Genomic DNA, 18,348 nt, shown 5'->3' with positions numbered 1-18,348 from the left:
CCAATATACGACCGTAAATATTTTTTTGCGGTCGTATAAAAATCGTCAATTAAGGGCAATATAAACTCTAATAAGGAGTTGACTGACGATTTTGACCATTATTTGTCTTGCTGATCATTCTTGCAATTTAAAGTTTCTCTCTTTCTCTATCATAGTTTTCAAGATGATAGGCAAAAATGAAAACAAATAGTAAAATTTGTCATTTAAGGGCAATAACTCTTTTAGAAGTTGTCTGACAGTTTTGATGAATATGGAAAATAAGTAGAGCTCAACATTCTGAACATTTTTGCCTTGTCTGATTTTCTATATTTATAACAGTTTTCAAAATAATAGACAAAACTTGCATTTTACCATTTTGTTCTATTTTTAGTCATGTCAGCCATTTTAAACTATATACAAGTTTAGTTAAATTTGTCACAGTAGTTTCAGAGGAGAAGATTTTTGTAAAAGTTAACAACGACGGACAAGGGACACTAAGTGATGACAAAAGCTCACTAATGGCCCTTTGTGCCAGGTGAGCTAAAAAAAAGTGTTTTGATTTTTTGCTATTTTCTTTCATTTTTTCACGAAAAACAGACACAAAATAATCCCCCCCCCCAAACCCAGCACCAATTTAAATAAAAATTCAATGAGTGAGAATTTAGGAATTCTTTTATAATGGCCTAAAGCAGTATTTCCATACTTTTTTTGCAAAAGAAAACAACTTTGGTTCCAACAATGCAGAATAATACATCAGTAATTCTCAAAGTAAAGAACTCATCAATTTACTTGTATCAATTCAATAATGTCAAACTCCCATAACTCTTATTAACACAGTATTTACCTTTCAATTCCCTTCATGAACCCCTTATACTTCCGTGACAACAGGCAACCTGCTCCCCATGCTCCATCTACATGCATCCAAATTTTGTATTTCTCACAGATGTCGGCTATAGCTTCCAGGGGGTCATATGCTCCAAGTACAGTAGAACCTGAAGTTGCATTGACAATGTATGGTACAATCCCCTGTAAATCAAATAGGAAAATGATGTTACATTGACCATGTATGGTACAATCCCCTGTAAATCAAATAGGAAAATGATGTTGCATTGACCATGTATGGTACAATCCCCTGTAAATCAAACAGGAAAATGATGTTGAATTGGCCATGTATGGTACTATGCCCTGTAAATCAAATATGAAAATGATGTTGCATTGACCATGTATGGTACAATCCCCTGTAAATCAAATAGGAAAATGATGTTACATTGACCATGTATGGTACAATCCCCTGTAAATCAAATAGGAAAATGATGTTGCATTGACCATGTATGGTACAATCCCCTATAATCAAATAGGAAAATGATGTTGCATTGACCATGTATGGTACAATCCCCTGTAAAGCAAACAGGAAATGATGTTGCATTGACCATGTATGGTACTATGCCCTGTAAATCAAATATGAAAATGATGTTGCATTGACCATGTATGATACAATCCCCTGTAAAGCAAACAGGAAAATGATGTTGCATTGACCATGTATGGTACTATGCCCTGTAAATCAAATAGGAAAATGATGTTGCATTGACCATGTATGGTACTATGCCCTGTAAATCAAATAGGAAAATGATGTTGCGTTGACCATGTATGGTACAATCCCCTGTAAATCAAATAGGAAAATGATGTTGCGTTGACCATGTATGGTACAATCCCCTGTAAAGCAAACAGGAAAATGATGTTGCATTGACCATGTATGGTACTATGCCCTGTAAATCAAATAGGAAAATGATGTTGCGTTGACCATGTATGGTACAATCCCCTGTAAATCAAATAGGAAAATGATGTTGCGTTGACCATGTATAGTACAATCCCCTGTAAATCAAATAGGAAAATGATGTTGCGTTGACCATGTATGGTACAATCCCCTGTAAATCAAATAGGAAAATGATGTTGCGTTGACAATGTATGGTACAATCCCCTGTAAATCAAATAGGAAAATGATGTTGCGTTGACAATGTATGGTACAATCCCCTGTAAATCAAATAGGAAAATGATGTTGCATTGACCATGTATGGTACAATCCCCTGTAAATCAAATAGGAAAATGATGTTGCGTTGACAATGTATGGTACAATCCCCTGTAAATCAAAAAGGAAAATGATGTTGCATTGACCATGTATGGTACAATCCCCTGTAAATCAAATAGGAAAATGATGTTGCATTGACCATGTATGGTACTATACCCTGTAAAGCAAATAGGAAAATGATGTTGCATTGACCATGTATGGTACTATACCCTGTAAAGCAAATAGGAAAATGATGTTGCGTTGACCATGTATGGTACTATACCCTGTAAAGCAAACAGGAAAATGATGAAAGAGTAGAGAATAAGAAAAGTCTACAAATGCCAATCCTAAGATGTAAAACCATACTTTTTTCCATTTTAAATTGACTTTTCTAATATGGCTTCCATATTCATATTTGTTCAATAATATTAACTTACTAATTTTAATCCACCAGACGGGCATTTCTAAAATGAATGTCTTTTCATTGATGCTCGAGGCCAAATTATTTGAAAATTTAAAACTAATTAAAAAAATTAAGAGCTTATATTAATCAAACAGTACAAAAAGTATAGCCAAAGTCAGGCAAGGAGTTAGAGCTATGCATGATGGAGATAAAAATTAACAGCAAACTTTTATAACACAATATCTATATTTTCATTTTGGTACTGGCTTATATGCTGGTGAAACCCTCGGGAAGTAAAATGTATACTCAATCATGTTTAAAAGCCATTTTCTATTTTTTTTTTTTTTGTAATATGTCTTACAAAGATTATATCTTTAATTATGTTTCATATTATCTTATATATTTTTATAAGATATCATATAAAAATATAAGATTTCATATATACATAGATTCTACCACTGCATCGAGTGTGATGCAATATTTATCAACTCGAGACAGTTAAATTTTCAAATTCAAAACGCGAGGCTTGCCAAGCGTTTTAAATATTTAAAATTTAACTGTCGAGATTTGATAAATATCCTATTGCACGAGATTTGGTGGTAGAATCTGTTTCTCTAATGATTTTTATACCATATGCAGACAATTTTAATCCTTAGTTTTGAACAACCTATAAAAAAAGATGTGTTCTTTCTACGTGACAACATTAGGCATGGTCGCATTTTTTCATGACGACACAATAGGAATTTCAGAGGAAAGCAAGAAAATTTGACGTCATAATCGAAATTTATGTAATATCTTACATACTTTATGAAATATCTTACATACTTTATGAAATATCTTGCATATTTAGAACACATCTTATATCATATGTCTATAGGGACAAATACCTTGGATATACAGTCTTGTATAGTTTCTTCCAGTGCTTTAGGACACATCCTACCCTGATCATCTGTTTGAATAGGTAGAACATTGTCCATACCAATACCTAGAAATCCTGCCCCTTTCTTGACTGAATAATGTGCCTGTAAAAGAAATAAAATATCTTCAGTAATACAAATCTGATGTTTAATGTGTTACTTATATAAAAATATGGGTGCCATATGTGGAGCAGGATCTGCTACCCTTCCTAAGCACCTGAGATCATACTTGGTTTTTAGTGGTGTTCGTGTTGTTCAGTCTTGTTTCCAATTTGAGTTTTGTATACTGTTGCTTTTCTTTTGATTGTTTTTCGATTTTTACCGTGGCATTGTCAGTTTTTTTCCCGACTAATGAGTTTGTCCTTTTGGTATCTTTTGCTTCTCTTTTATACTATTTGTGTTCATTTGGTTTTAGATTTCAATGTTGTGAGAATAAAACTCTGTATAATTAAATGAGATTGATATTAAATTTAAACGCACATCTAGTAAAATGGCCAAATTTTGTCTGACAAACATATCAAATACAAATTTTATATGTTTTACACACAGATGTCTAACTTTTGAAATATATATTTCTTTTTCTTTATATATACTTAAAATAGGTTTATTTAACAAGTTTTAATAACTTTTCATTTATTCTAGATTCGTTTGTTTCATGTTGGTACCAATTTTCCTGGATTAAAAAATTGAAGAAAAACTTTATTTATGTTTTTTTTAAATTCTGCCCAAAAACCTATCAGAAATGTGAAAATTGCTGAATTGAAACATATTCCTTCAAAATTCATGAAAGTAAATACCCAATAAAATATAATGAAAACACAATTAACAACTTTGAATATGTTTGTTTTTATATAAAATTGAAGAACCTTAGTGAGTGCGCTCACATACCCCACGTCCCCACATTGTCATTAGAGAAATAAAATATGTGCAAGAAAAAATAATTGAATCATAATTTCCTGTCAATATGCACATCTTCATAGTATGTCCCTATTATCTGAAAAAGTTTCATGAAATTCTGTTGTGTTGTTTGAAAGGAGTTGCGATGACAAAAGGTTGCAGAAGTACATTGAAGCAAATAAGTTCAAAGGGGCGTAATTCCTGGAAAAAAATGAATCGTAATTTCCTGTTGATATGCACATCTACGTAGTATGTCCTTATTATCCACAAAGTTTCATGAAATTCTGTTGTGTGGTTTCAGAGGAGTTGAGATGACAAACTGTTGCAGTAGTACATAAAGGTAAATAAGTTTAAAGGGGCGTAACACCTAGAAAAAAAATTGAATCGTAATTTCCTGTCGATATGCACAACTACATAGTATGTCCTTATTATCTAAAAAGGTTTCGTGAAATTCTGTTGTGTGGTTTGAGAGGAGTTGCGATGACAAGAAACAGGACTGACCGACTGACGGACTGACGGATGGACGGACGGACGGACAGACAGACGGGTCAAAAACATTATACCCTCCGCAACTCGTTGTGTGGGGTATAAGTAAAGCAATAGAGCATAATTGCATATGATTTTGGTATCTTAGCACATGTTATATAAAAATTAATTGAGGAACAATTGTTATTAGGGGGAAATTCATGAAATTTGTATTTGAAGTTCAAATGAAACGTCAAAATCACTTTAATAAGTTACCGAGATTCAAATTAATAAAAGAAGTGATCCTGAAATCAATTGTTTAATTAGTATTTCTGACTGTTTACATAGAACATATCAAAGACAAATCCAGGATTTTTAAAAGGGGGCGTATTTTCCTAAAAAAAAGTAATAGATTCTTGCGAGCAGAGCAAAGCAAACAAATTTTTAAGCCATTTAATGCTAAGAAATTCATATAAATTGTAAGAAACATGTGATTTATCTCTTTTGCAAGATCAAAAGATGCATCATGGGAGTGCACCCACTACGCCCTATCCTGGAAAAGCCATTGTATATTGTCTAAATATCTGCAGGTTTCGATAAAAATATCTTGTACATTGTTTTCTTTCAGTCTTCTTAAAGTTTAGTCATAAACTATTATTTCTAACAGTAAAGGAATGAATCTGCAAATTGTTACCCTGAGAAAACTTTTTCAACCAAAGCGAAGCCCAGTGAGTTGACCATGTTTTTTCAAAGGGTAACAATCTGCTCTATCATCTCTCAGCCATGAGTTATTTAATTCATTATAATGAAATTTGTGTTACCATTGTCTCTTAAATTTCAAATTCAAAGTCATAAACGATGACATCATGTAAATAACAACCATCCATATTCAATTAAGTGCACAAATGATCAAGCGTCTCAGTGAATGATTATAGTGTATATAATATCTCCCTCTTATCAACCAATTAAAAATTTGTATTTCAATGTGAAGTTTTATAATATTCAATAATAAATTGCTTTGCTGAGCGCAGCTGGATACGACCGCAGATATCGAACCCTGAAAAGTTAGGGCAAAAATGGACACAATATTCACGTTTGATACAGGTTGAATTTGGATTGTAATTAACATTTGACACATAATAGGTTTCTGCCACAGAATAACTGTAGTCAAAGAACTTAAAAATTGGTTATATGATTTGAATTTATATTAATTTTTTTGCTTTTGTGCAATACACTATCCTGTTGAATATTAACCCCCCAAAAAAAATATTTGAAGAAATCTTCTTTTTAATTTCTGAAATCTGAAATGAGAACAAATAGTCCCCCACCCCCCCCCCCCCCCCCACAAATTTGTATCCCCCCCCTCCACAATTTTTTTTCACCTACCCCTTTCCCTTATTCCAAAAAAAAATTCATTCCCTCAAGATATAGTCAAAATCTGAATTCAAATTTCTAATAAAGTTAGCAACCATAATTACCCTTTTAAATACAGTCTTAAAATATAAAATGACATACATAGTCATTAATTAATAGTAACTTTTAAAAATAAATTGACAGCTAATCACCTCAAGACAATCATCATTTCTTAATACATAATTTACAAGCAGTGTAAGGGAGGTAATCAAACATTGTTGTTTTAAATTGGAATTGAATAACCTCCCTTAGACTGCTTTTAAATTGTCTTAATTGTCCTTTAACCAGAAAAAAAAACTTGTTTTCCCCCTTTTTTCCCTCTAATTCCTAAATGGTTTGAGCCATAACCCCCATAGTCAATCATAAACATCCCTTTGTTGTATGGAAACTTGTGGTATAATTTCAGAGAGATTCATACACTTTAACACAAGTTATTGTCTGGAAACTACAAAAATGCTTATTTGGGCCCCTTTTTTGGTCCCTAATTCCTAAACAGTTGGGACAATAACCCCCAAAATCAATCCCAATCTTCCTTTAGTGGTTATAAACCTTGTGTTGAAATTTTATTGATTTCTATTTACTTATACTAAAGTTATTATCCGGAAACCATCTGTCTTGGACGACGCTGACGACAACGTGATACCAATATACAACCAACAATTTTTTTAATTTTTGCGGTCGTATAAAAAGTTTCAAACTCTTTTAATTCTCTTGAATTTAGAATAATCATCCATAATTTTGGCACTATCTGTCCAAAAACATTTATAATAAAGCTTCTGGTTTGTTGTAAAGATGACATCAATAGGACGAGGGTTAAAACACCTGCAGTTTGTCAGACTACTGAATTCCATGGTACAAAAATATACTAGTAGGACCACTTAGTTATTATCAAAACCATATACACACATGTAAATTTCTAATATCAGCATATAATTTAAATGCAAGCAGAACATACATGTTTGCCCTTTGTGCCATAAGGCATAGCAAGGACTAAGTAAGTAAGTAAGTAAGTAGGTAAGTAATAACATGCATTAGCAAAAATTGTTTCATATGAATTTTTTTGTATTATGAGGGTTTGGATGGGGTTAACAGAATATAGAATAATAGGTACAAAAATACAGAATAGAGAAAAACGGGTCCGTAAAAAAAGAATAGAAAATCAAGGGGTGCTTAAATATAAACACTAGTGAAAAATGGGCAAAAATATATAGAATACAGAAAAATGGTAACTGTTGCTATGGACTACCTTCTCTGAGGCCAATACACAAATTTTAGGTAGGGCTTGCATCCCCTTCGTTTTGCAATCCGGAAATCGTTGATACCGAGCTACGTTAAGTGCATACATGTTGGAAATGGAACCACCTGGAATAAATCGTATTTGTACAGAAAAACAACAAGTCAAAGTTCAAACATACTGATTGGAACATAATATGAAATTTTGAAATAACATACTACTGTGGATTCATTTATTTCCGTGGATATTTGATTTCGTGGATTTGCCAGAATCTATACAGAATCCCTTAGGAAATGTGTACTTTGTTGAAAATTATCCCACAAATAACTAGAGGTTCTCAAGAGCCTGTGTCGCTCACCTTGGTCTATGTGCATATTAAACACTGGACACAGATAAACTCATGACAAAATTGTGTTTTGGTGATCATGATGTGTTTGTAGATCTTACTTTACTGAACATTCTTGTTGCTACAATTATCTCTATCTATATTGAACTTGACCCAGTAATTACAGTGGAAAATATTTTCTGAAACTTTTAAAAAAGTTATGAAAATTGTAAAGAAATGACTTTAAAGGGCAATACCTCCTTAAGGGGTCAATTGACAATTTTGGTCATGTTTGACTTATTTGTAGATCTTATTTTGCTTAACATTATTGCTGTTTACAGTTTAACTCTATCTATAATAATATTCAAGATAATAATCAAAATCTCCAAAATTTCCTTAAAATTACTTATTCGGGGGCAGCAACCCAACAACAAGTTGTCCGATTTGTCTGAAAATTTCAGGGCAGATAGATCTTGACCGGATAAACAATTTTACCCAAGTCAGATTGTAACGATATCGCCTCATCGTAATTATAGGTTTTGGGTTGGGACTAGCTCATGAACAAAAACACGTCTTACGTTGACGACATTTAATAAAAGAGAGAGTAAAACAAAAAGGCGTTTCCGGACATCACTTGTACAGTTCCGTAAAACATATAAACTGAATTACACATATACATATAATATATATCTAAATATATAACATCCCCCGGCAGAAAGAAAATTCCCAATGAATTTTTGCATATGTGGAATTCATACCATAATCAAATAAAATACATGATCAATAATACCAATATAGCTTTCTAACTTCCATAATATTCAAAATTCTCTCAACTTTCAATATATAAAAACAAACAAGTAACTGGTATGGATAACTTTGTGGAATAAGCATCTTGTAACAAATTGCAGAGTACTACATGTATAGAAAATATCTTGTTCGTCATAAACGTGACAGTTAATATCATATGATATAAATTACTATGAAATCACCAGAGACCTTACTCTTATTTTGTAGATAAATGCTAAACGTGATAAAATATGCACACTTTCAAAGAGTCTCACACAAAAATACAATATAAGACCAGCTCATACTACTCTCATGCACTCTGAATTTCTCGTGAACCATACTATTCACAGCAATACTACTCAGGTTATTCGTGATTAACATATAAAAGTCACTGACAGGTATTCATACAATCTCATTTGGTTATCTATGCCTTACTATTCCAATTTCCATGTTTTGGGGGTATTAAACTTATTTCACTAACAATCCGCACTACTGAAAAAACAATGTTCATTTCTTAAAATAAAGTGTAGTTTCTTTATAAAGTTTTGACAAGACGATTAAGTCTTTAACTAATCCTTGCAACTTTCGAAATTACAAACAAAAGTTTTATACGATACGCAAAATCCTATATTCAAAATGAAAAAAAAAACACAAAAAAAAACCTTCTTTTAACTACATGTTCTAAAGTCAAGGAATTTGCCTTTCAAAAGTAATTTAGGCTAACTGCCTTTAAATTCTAATAAAAGCTTCATTACAAAAAAAACCACGATTATCAAACAAAATTATTCATGTTATCAATAATCAATACAAAATATTGCAATAGCATATATGTAAGTGATGCCGGAATGATATAATAAAACATCAATGCATAATAATACAAAATATAATAGGGAACACACAATAAATGTTCACAATTCTCTTTTCTTTTGCCTCTTGGTCTTCATTTACGGATATCCAGTATAACGGATATCTTACTATGAGATAAATCTCACAAGTAAGTTTGCGAAAGAATGAAATACAGACGGCAAACACAGATCCTTGACGAATTATTAATATCATGAGTCGATGTTCCAAATTTCGATAAATGTTACGTTTTACATAGCTACTTCATTAAATTGTCATGAGATCAATCTCACAGACAAATAGTAACTTGTGAATATATACAGTTGTATTGCGCATATAGTCATGAGAAAACTCTCACAGACAAATAGTCTACTTGTGAATATATATATATATACAGTTGTATCGCGCATGTACTCATGAGATAAATCTAACGAGTATATAAATGGTGGACGCTAATTAAATAAAGATGATGATATGACAATGAAAATGTTTAAATTTTTGGCGGAGGTCGAGATTTTAATTTGGCCTTTGCTTTCGGTCCAAGCTGATGTTCTTGAAGCCACATAGCGTGTTGGGCTGGTTCACCAACTATATGAGCAAGATACGCTCTTTTTCCATTCATAATTTTGTGCGCTAGAAATCGTTTCACTTTTAACTGACTTGCAGACGTTGATTCGCTAGATACGTCAACCTCACCAAAATGAATGAAATTATTATCTTTGAACCTAGCGGGTAATTTCTTAGTGCGCTTTGGGCGAGACATGGCTGTACTATTTTCAACAATCAAAATATTATCTGATTTGCTTGTATTATCAGAATCGGAAGTATTTTCAGATAAATTGTCATAATTGGTGTTCTGGTTGTCCTTAACAGGCGTATTATCCTCATCCATAGATGTATAATCTTGCACTTCAACAACGTCTAGTTTCGTATGAACAGGGTCCATAAAATATTTTGACGGATTTGGTTTTCTCACATACGCAGATTTCAGTCTATTGATATGCACTGACTTTGATAGAATTTTGTTCGTGTGTGGGTCCTTCAGGGTGTACATATGAGGGCTATTTACTGCAGAAATCACATATGGACCGGCAAATTTATTCTTAAATTTTTGTCCTGACCCGGTTGGCTCTTTCAACAAATAAACATAGTCGTTTTCATTAAATGAAATATTTGATATTTTGTCCTTATTTACTCGGTCCATCATTTTAACTTTTGAATTGATAGCATTTTTCTCGACTTCAGTACGTATAATGTTTAATTTTTCACATTGCTGTTTCAGATACGTATGGCAATCTTTAGGTACAGACGAAAAGTCGGTGTCCTTAATATGTAGAGACAACGGAAATTGGGGTCTTTTCCCAAACACTATTTCAAAAGGCGAAAATCCAACACTTTGGTTTGGCGTATTGTTCATCGAAAATACTATTCCCGGTAATACGTCCTCCCATGGTTTTCCTTTTACAATAAACGGTGTTAGTCTTTCCGATAAAGTTCTGTGAGGTCTCTCACATGCTCCCAAACAATGATGAGCGAAGCTAGGGGTATATTCCTGAATAATATCCAATAAACGACAAACTTCTCGGAAACATTTACCAATAAATTCCGATCCTTGATCACTAACGATAGTTCGACAAACTCCAAATTGCGTGACTAATCTAAAAAGAGCATTTCCTACTGTTAACGGATCAGTGTTAGGTATCGGCTCTGCAAACATGTATTTACTAAATAAGTCAATTGCAGTAAAAATGTAAGAATTGCCACTTCGTGAGACAGGGACGGGTCCATATTGAAGGTCCATTTCCCAAACTTCAAATGGTGCACACGGCGTAGGAAATGAGGTAATGGACGCTTTTGTTTTTAGTGTGGTATTTTTTCTGCTTTGACATTCATGACATGAACGAATATAATCAGTTACTTTTTCACTCAAATTCGGAAAATAGTACTGTTCTTGGATTAAATCAAGTGTATTTTGTATACCACAATGTCCACCTAATGTCGAATCATGATGTAATGCAATTATTGTTTTCAATGAAATTTCCGGGACAACTAGCTGAAAATTATTCATTGTTTTTGCACGCACTGATTTCCTATTTCGTGTATGAAATAATATTCCATTGATCAAGTGAAAATTTGGTATTAATAAAAGAAGTCTGCGGGCTTCTTTCTGCAGCTTTGGTAGTTCGTTTCTTTCAAGATACTGAATTAAAGGTCTGCAGTTTGTGTCATTGCGCTGCAATTCATGTATCGACTCTATACTAAATCCTTTTTCCCTAAAAATGTCAATCGATTTCAAAATATTTACATTTGGATCACTATCAATACCAGTATCAGAGTCTCGTTTGTTGGTATAATTGTTCGTGATTTCATTTTCACTTATATAAGTAACCTGCGTTTCATTAACGTCAGTAGTTTGCTCAAATATTTTGTCCGAATCCTGTACATTATCACTTGCAGTGCTTTGATTAAATATTTTGTCTGGCTCTCCATTTTGAGAACTTTCAGTGCTTTGATTGAAAAATGTTGCATCACATTGAGAAGTAGCACTATCAGTACTTTGATCAAATATTTGATCCGATTTTGGTAAATTAGTCGACTGAGTGATTTGTTGATAAACTTTTTCAAACTGGTTCAACTGATCAGAAATCGATATTTGAGTATGCTTTGAGTCACAATCGGTCAGTTTATTAAAAGGTTCTGATTTTTTCACTACGTTATATTTCTTTCGTGGGTAAAGTTGTATCGTTTTTCGCGGTTTACGTTTCTTTGCTACACGTGCAAACTGTTGATCAATGTCTTCAGTGTCGGCATCATATTCATTTTGTGCCTGTAACAATACATTTTTGCGTGGAACACTATTATCGACGGTGTACATCGGAACTGGCGCAGGCAGACAAATATTGTTCAATTGTAAATTTTTACTGTCGCTAGTATCCGAGTCATGTAATAAAGTGGTCAATTGAATACCTCCTGGAACAATTATTTGACCTGTATTTTCCGGTTCATATGGGAAGTACGGATCTTGCTCGTCTGGACTTTCAAAGGCGTTATTAGTCTCTTGCGTGCATCGTGACAAAGCATCCGGAACCTGCATTTCCCTCGCAGGTTTGTATTGAATTTCAAAATTATATTGCTGCAAAATAGCAATCCATCGCTCATAAATGGCGCCTTTCAGTTGGTTGCTAAATAGCGGTTTCAACGCTTGGTGGTCGCATTCTATAACAAACGGCTGTGTACGTAGGTATGATGAACATTCTAAAACGGCGGTAACCATGCCAAGTAATTCTAGCTTTGTTGGGCCATATGATTTCTGCCATTTACTAAGTGCTTTAGATCCGAATCGTATAACACGAATTTCATCAGTTTCGCTCATTTTCTGATATAGCACGTAACCAATCCCCTTACAACAAGAGTCTACAGCAAGTCTAAATGGTAAATTGAAGTTTGGAAAGGCCAGAATAGGAGAATCTAGCAGGAGTGATTTAACATTCTGAAATGCACGTTGTTGTTCATCGGTCCAGCTAAAACGTTCATATTTCTTTAAAAGTCTCGTCAGAGGTTCCATTTCAGCACTGAAATTTTTTATGTATTTCCGAAACCAATTAAATAAACCAACAAGGCGGCGTAACTCTTTCACATTTTTTGGTATAGGATAATCAACGATGGCCTGAACACGGTCCGGTGGTGGCTCAATTCCTTTATTTGAAATTTTATGACCTAAGTATATGCAAGAGTTCTGAGCAAAAGTACACTTTTTGGGTCCCAGCTTTAAACCAGCATTCGAAAGTCTTTGAAAAACGTTCCGTAAATCTTCAATATGCTGATCGAATGTTTCGGATGCAATAAGGATATCATCGAGATAGCACAAACATGATTTAAAAGTTAATCCTTTAAGTACTTTATCCATCAACAGTTGAAAAGATGCTGGAGATGAGCTCAGTCCCATCGGTAATCTTAAAAATTTAAAAGTACCAAAACATGTATTAAAGGCTGTGTAACGTTGACTGTCTTTTGAAATCGGTAGCTGAAAAAATCCAGACGATAAGTCTATTGATGTCAGAAAATTCGGAGTTTTTGTAGAAAACGATTCAGTGAGATCTTGTAAATCTGGGATTGAATACGAAAAGTGCTGAGTCATGGAATTTAAATACCTAAAGTCACAACAGAAACGAAATTTTGACAAACTAGTCTCTTTCGATGAAGCATTTGCTTTGCCTTTTTGGTACGTTCTTTTCGACACAAGTACAACCGGACTTGTAATAGGGACATCTTCTGTTTCGTCTACCGGTGCAATTACACCTTGTCTCAAAAGTTCATCTAAATGATGTCTTAGAATATCCTTTTTTTCAGGAGTTAAACGATATGAACGTTGGTGTTTCGGTTTAAAGTCAGGCTTCAAACATATTTGGTGTTGAACAACATTGGTAAAGCCTAAGTCAGGGTTTTCCTCGGTTACAAATAATTCTTTATTAGAATGTAAAAATTCAATCAATGTCGATTTCTGTACTTCAGTTAAGTATTCGGGAATATTAAAATAAGAAATAAATTTAGAGTCGATCTCAGTATCTTTAATCACCGGTTCAGTCGACAATTGAATATTTTGAACAAAATGAGTGTCATTATTTTCACTCAAAGGCATACATACATGATCCTTAGAAAATGGTTCAAGCTCCGCTAAAATCTGTCCTTTATTCAAATGTACAGTTTCATTAGTAAAATTCAATATTTTAATCGGGACTTGTTTCTCACGATTTACTGTCACTACAGCTTTTGATATTATGACTCCTCGGTCTTTAGATATTTTAGAAGTACATATACCTTGCATTCCATATTGCACTTTTCCATTTACGTGTCCCCAAATAAGGACTTCTGAATTCGGAGGTAAAGAAGCAGGACTTTGAGTTAGAACTTTGAACTGTTTAGATTTTATGCAACAATCACTAAAGTCAAGAACGATATTCTTGGAATACAAATAATGCGTTCCTAAAATTAAAGGATGCGATGTTTGCGCTAAAATATATACATGAATCCAGTGCTTTCCTTGAGGCACAGTAATCTTAACCTTAGCAGTTCCATAAATTTGCACTGTTTGGTTATTCGCTAAAGTAATTTTGTCACTCGTAGCACTGAACTCGGACTTCATTGAATCTGGTATTGAGTTAAAAAGTTGCGCAGACATGACATTTATTGAACTACCTGTATCAATCAATGCTGAAATTTCCAGATTTGCAATTCGCACAGGCATATACAAAAATTTACTAACAAATGTTGAATCGTCGTCACTTGTACATTCAGTTGATTCTGAATAATTTACCGATTTATCAGAAATGTTAACATGGGCAGATGCGTGTACAGAAATTTTATCTAGATGCCGCCCCGGGGGTCCTGCCCTGTGAACCCCGGGTTCATTCGGTTTCCCGAACAGTTTACACACTGTGGACTCTTATGGCCCGTTTGTCCACAAATATGACATATAAAAGAGAAATCTATATTGCCTTGTTCATTCCAATTGCAGGCACGCGCAAAGTGTCCAGGCGCATGACATTTACGGCACAAACCACGGTCAGATTGATATACCTGACGATCTTGATTTCGTGAACGAGAAAAATTATCATTTCCTGGTACATCACGAGTACTGTCTTTTTGCTGAGAAAAATTGGTTGCAAGTTTTGAGACAGCTTGAGTTAGACTGTTTATTTGTCCTTGCAGTTCACTAACTACATCAGTTTTATACTTGTTTACATCTTTCACCGCAGCGGGTGTGTTATTGACAGATTTACTAACAGCAGCCACAAGTGGTACATCGTCCTTTCGATAACCATAAGCTTCTCCCATTTTGGCAGCTGCTAGGCAATTTGCGCTATCACTATGGTGACCTGCCCGAACAAAAAAGGCGAGTTGATCAGGCAAACCCTTTATAAATTTAATCAATATTTCGTGATCACTCTTGTGCAAAATTGTTGCTTTTTCAAGTAGTTGAGCATAAAAATCGTCAATTGATTGCCCTTTTGAAAGCTTTAATGTTTCAAATATTTCACCTTCAAGAAGTATAGTTGGACTTCGAAAATCAACATCAATATATTGCTTCTTGTACACCTGTTCAAATGTTTGCCATACATGCTTATTGTCGGCTGGAAGAGTATTGAACCAAGTAAGAGCTGGACCACAAAGGTGCAAATGAAAAGCGGCAATTTTTCTAGCATCTTCTTCAGGTAATATATGATGTAACACGGCATAAGACTCAAACTCACTCAAAAACTGAAATGCATTTTCATGTGGGTATCCCCCAAATTTACGGCAATTGGCCAACTTTTCCATTTTGTGAAAAGAATTATGTTTAAAATTTGATGTGGAAGGTTGAACTTCGTTGTCAAGTATTGACGAAACTACGGTATTTGGCGTACTAGAATTTGTAAAATCTGAGGTTTGAAATTTATCAAATTGTGTCCAGACAGGGGTAGCTGGTGTCTCTACATTTGGCAGACTAAACGAAGTATTTAACTGTAGTGGAGAAGCCGGTGGTTGCAATAAATAGCCAATATCGGGTTCTATGTGGTCTGTTATTTGGTTATATAATAGAAAATCGTCTGTAAATACAGACTCGTTGTCAGATTCCGACATTTACCCAATCAAAATACAATGTTTTATATATATATCACACGGAAAAATCAGTAATGAGAAAAATCTCACATACTGTACGCTCAGCTGTAAGTAGACGAGCAGAAATGAGATAAATCTCACATTCTACATAAATGAAAATAAATACAGGCAATGCATACTATACTTAATCTTTATTTTTGCAAGCTCATATTATTCCAATTTATTCCGTCTATACAAGACCATATATATTTGAATATACCCACGGACGTCCATGATGTTTTCTGACACGGTGAAGAATCATCTACTATGTATAAATGACGATTCAATGTATTAAAATAAATGTCTCTATGTTTGTTTGGATATATAGTTTTAAAATAAATATTTGTTCGAATAATTCACTAGTCTAATGCTCTCATAATGTATCCATATTGACCAATCAACCACGTGTGTCGTCCACGTGTATGGGGTCTACATCTATTATCAACGGGAGTCACATTTTCAAAAATAATTAAAATGTCTTTTAAAAACAGCAAATAATCTCATAAAATTGTTAAAAGTCTCCTATTAATCTTTTTAGGGTCACTCCACCATGTAACGATATCGCCTCATCGTAATTATAGGTTTTGGGTTGGGACTAGCTCATGAACAAAAACACGTCTTACGTTGACGACATTTAATAAAAGAGAGAGTAAAACAAAAAGGCGTTTCCGGACATCACTTGTACAGTTCCGTAAAACATATAAACTGAATTACACATATACATATAATATATATCTAAATATATAACAAGATTTGCTCTAAATTCTTTAGTTTCAGAGATATAAGCCAAAATCTACATTTTACCCTATGTACTATTTTTAGCCATGGCGACCATCTTGGTTGGTTGGCCATGTCATCGGACACATTTTTAAAACAAGATACCCCAATGATGATTGTGGCCAAGTTTGGTTAAATTTGGCCCAGTAGTTTCAGAGGAGAAGATTTTTTAAAAGAATATTAAAATTTTAGAAAAATGGTTAAAAATTGACTATAAAGGGCAATAACTCCTTAAGGTCAACTAGCAATTTTGGTCACATTGACTTATTTGTAGATCTTACTTTGCTGATCATTATTGCTGTTTACAGTTTATCTCTATCTATAATAATATTCAAGATAATAACCAAAAACTGCAAAATTTCCTTAAAATTACTAATTTTGGGGCAGCAACCCAACAACGGGTTGCCCGATTTGTCTGAAAATTTCAAGGCAGATAGATCTTGACCTAATAGACAATTTTAACCCCATGTCAGATTTGCTGTTAATGCTTTGGTTTCAGAGTAATAAGCCAAAATCTACATTTTACCCCTATGTTCTATTTTTAGCCATGGCGGCCATCTTGGTTGGTTGGTAGGGTCACGCTACACATTTTTTAAACTAGATACCCCAATGATGATTGTGGCCAAGTTTGGTTAAATTTGGCCAAGTAGTTTCAGAGGAGAAGATTTTTGTAAAAGTTTACAGACGACGGACGACTGACGCCAAGTGATGAGAAAAGCTCACTTGACCTTTCAGGTCAGGTGAGCTAAAAATTAATCCACAGTATTAAAATATGCAGAAAAATGACAAAATAAATTTTCCCTGAAAAATTAATAAAATGCATTAAATTATGCAAGGACTAATAGTTACTGAATCCACACACTGAAAAGGCAAAATTTCCATCAGATAGTAATTTAATATAGTATCTTATATATCAAAAAGATTTTTATAAATAAATGAAAATATGCAACCTTTTTGAAATAGTTACATTATACAGAAATTTCCTTTTTTTTAAACTATGAATTTAAGCCTACATGTATTAAAGCCAAAAATTGTCATTTGTCAAGTTATTTATGAATTTTTGTGCTCTTTTCAAGATGTGTGGCAGAAAAAAAGATTACATGTACTTGTCACTAAATTTTTTCTCTCTATAACTTTATATAACAGTATAGAGGTGAAAATCAAGTGATTGCCTATTAGTCATGAAACTTATGATTTTGTCATATTTTCATGAAGTGCTGTATGAATTTTTATATAAAGTGGTTTGTCACGTAATTCATGAACTTGTGTTTTAATAACTCTCATGATGTGATGTAAGAATCCTTTACCTAGTTGTCACGTAATTCATGAATGAGGGTCCGCTATTCATTATCATGATTATGTGCTATATTTAAATTGGTTTCGGCTATTCATGGTGTGTAATATGAATTAGTATCAGTTATTGGTTGTGCCTTATGAATTTTTCTCGGCTTTTTGTCCTATGCTTTATGAATTTGTCTTGACTATTTGTCATGTGATTATAATGATTCCTTTCGTGATGTGCTGTATGAATTCATTTCTGCTTATAGACAACTTTCGAGTACAATGAATTTCCGTCAAAAACTTTGATGAAAGTGAACATCATTT

General features: G+C 33.5%; 1 protein-coding gene across 1 annotated transcript in view; it reads right to left on the bottom strand.

Moving 5' to 3' along the window:
- The window catches only part of LOC143054349 (cysteine sulfinic acid decarboxylase-like), a 44,092-nt gene that overhangs the window by 14,391 nt on the left and 11,353 nt on the right, over positions 1-18,348 (bottom strand). The window contains exons 5-7 of the mRNA XM_076227343.1: positions 7,386-7,501; positions 3,335-3,469; positions 824-1,005 (exon numbers count right to left, since the gene is read on the bottom strand). Of these exons, the coding sequence (XP_076083458.1) occupies positions 824-1,005; positions 3,335-3,469; positions 7,386-7,501 (433 nt within the window). The remainder of the gene's footprint in view (positions 1-823; positions 1,006-3,334; positions 3,470-7,385; positions 7,502-18,348) is intronic.

This window comes from Mytilus galloprovincialis, chromosome 12 (assembly GCF_965363235.1).
Source record: "Mytilus galloprovincialis chromosome 12, xbMytGall1.hap1.1, whole genome shotgun sequence".
Lineage (NCBI taxonomy): Eukaryota > Metazoa > Mollusca > Bivalvia > Mytilida > Mytilidae > Mytilus > Mytilus galloprovincialis.
Note: the sequence above shows the minus strand (reverse complement) of the source record. Positions and strands in the feature narration are given on the sequence as shown.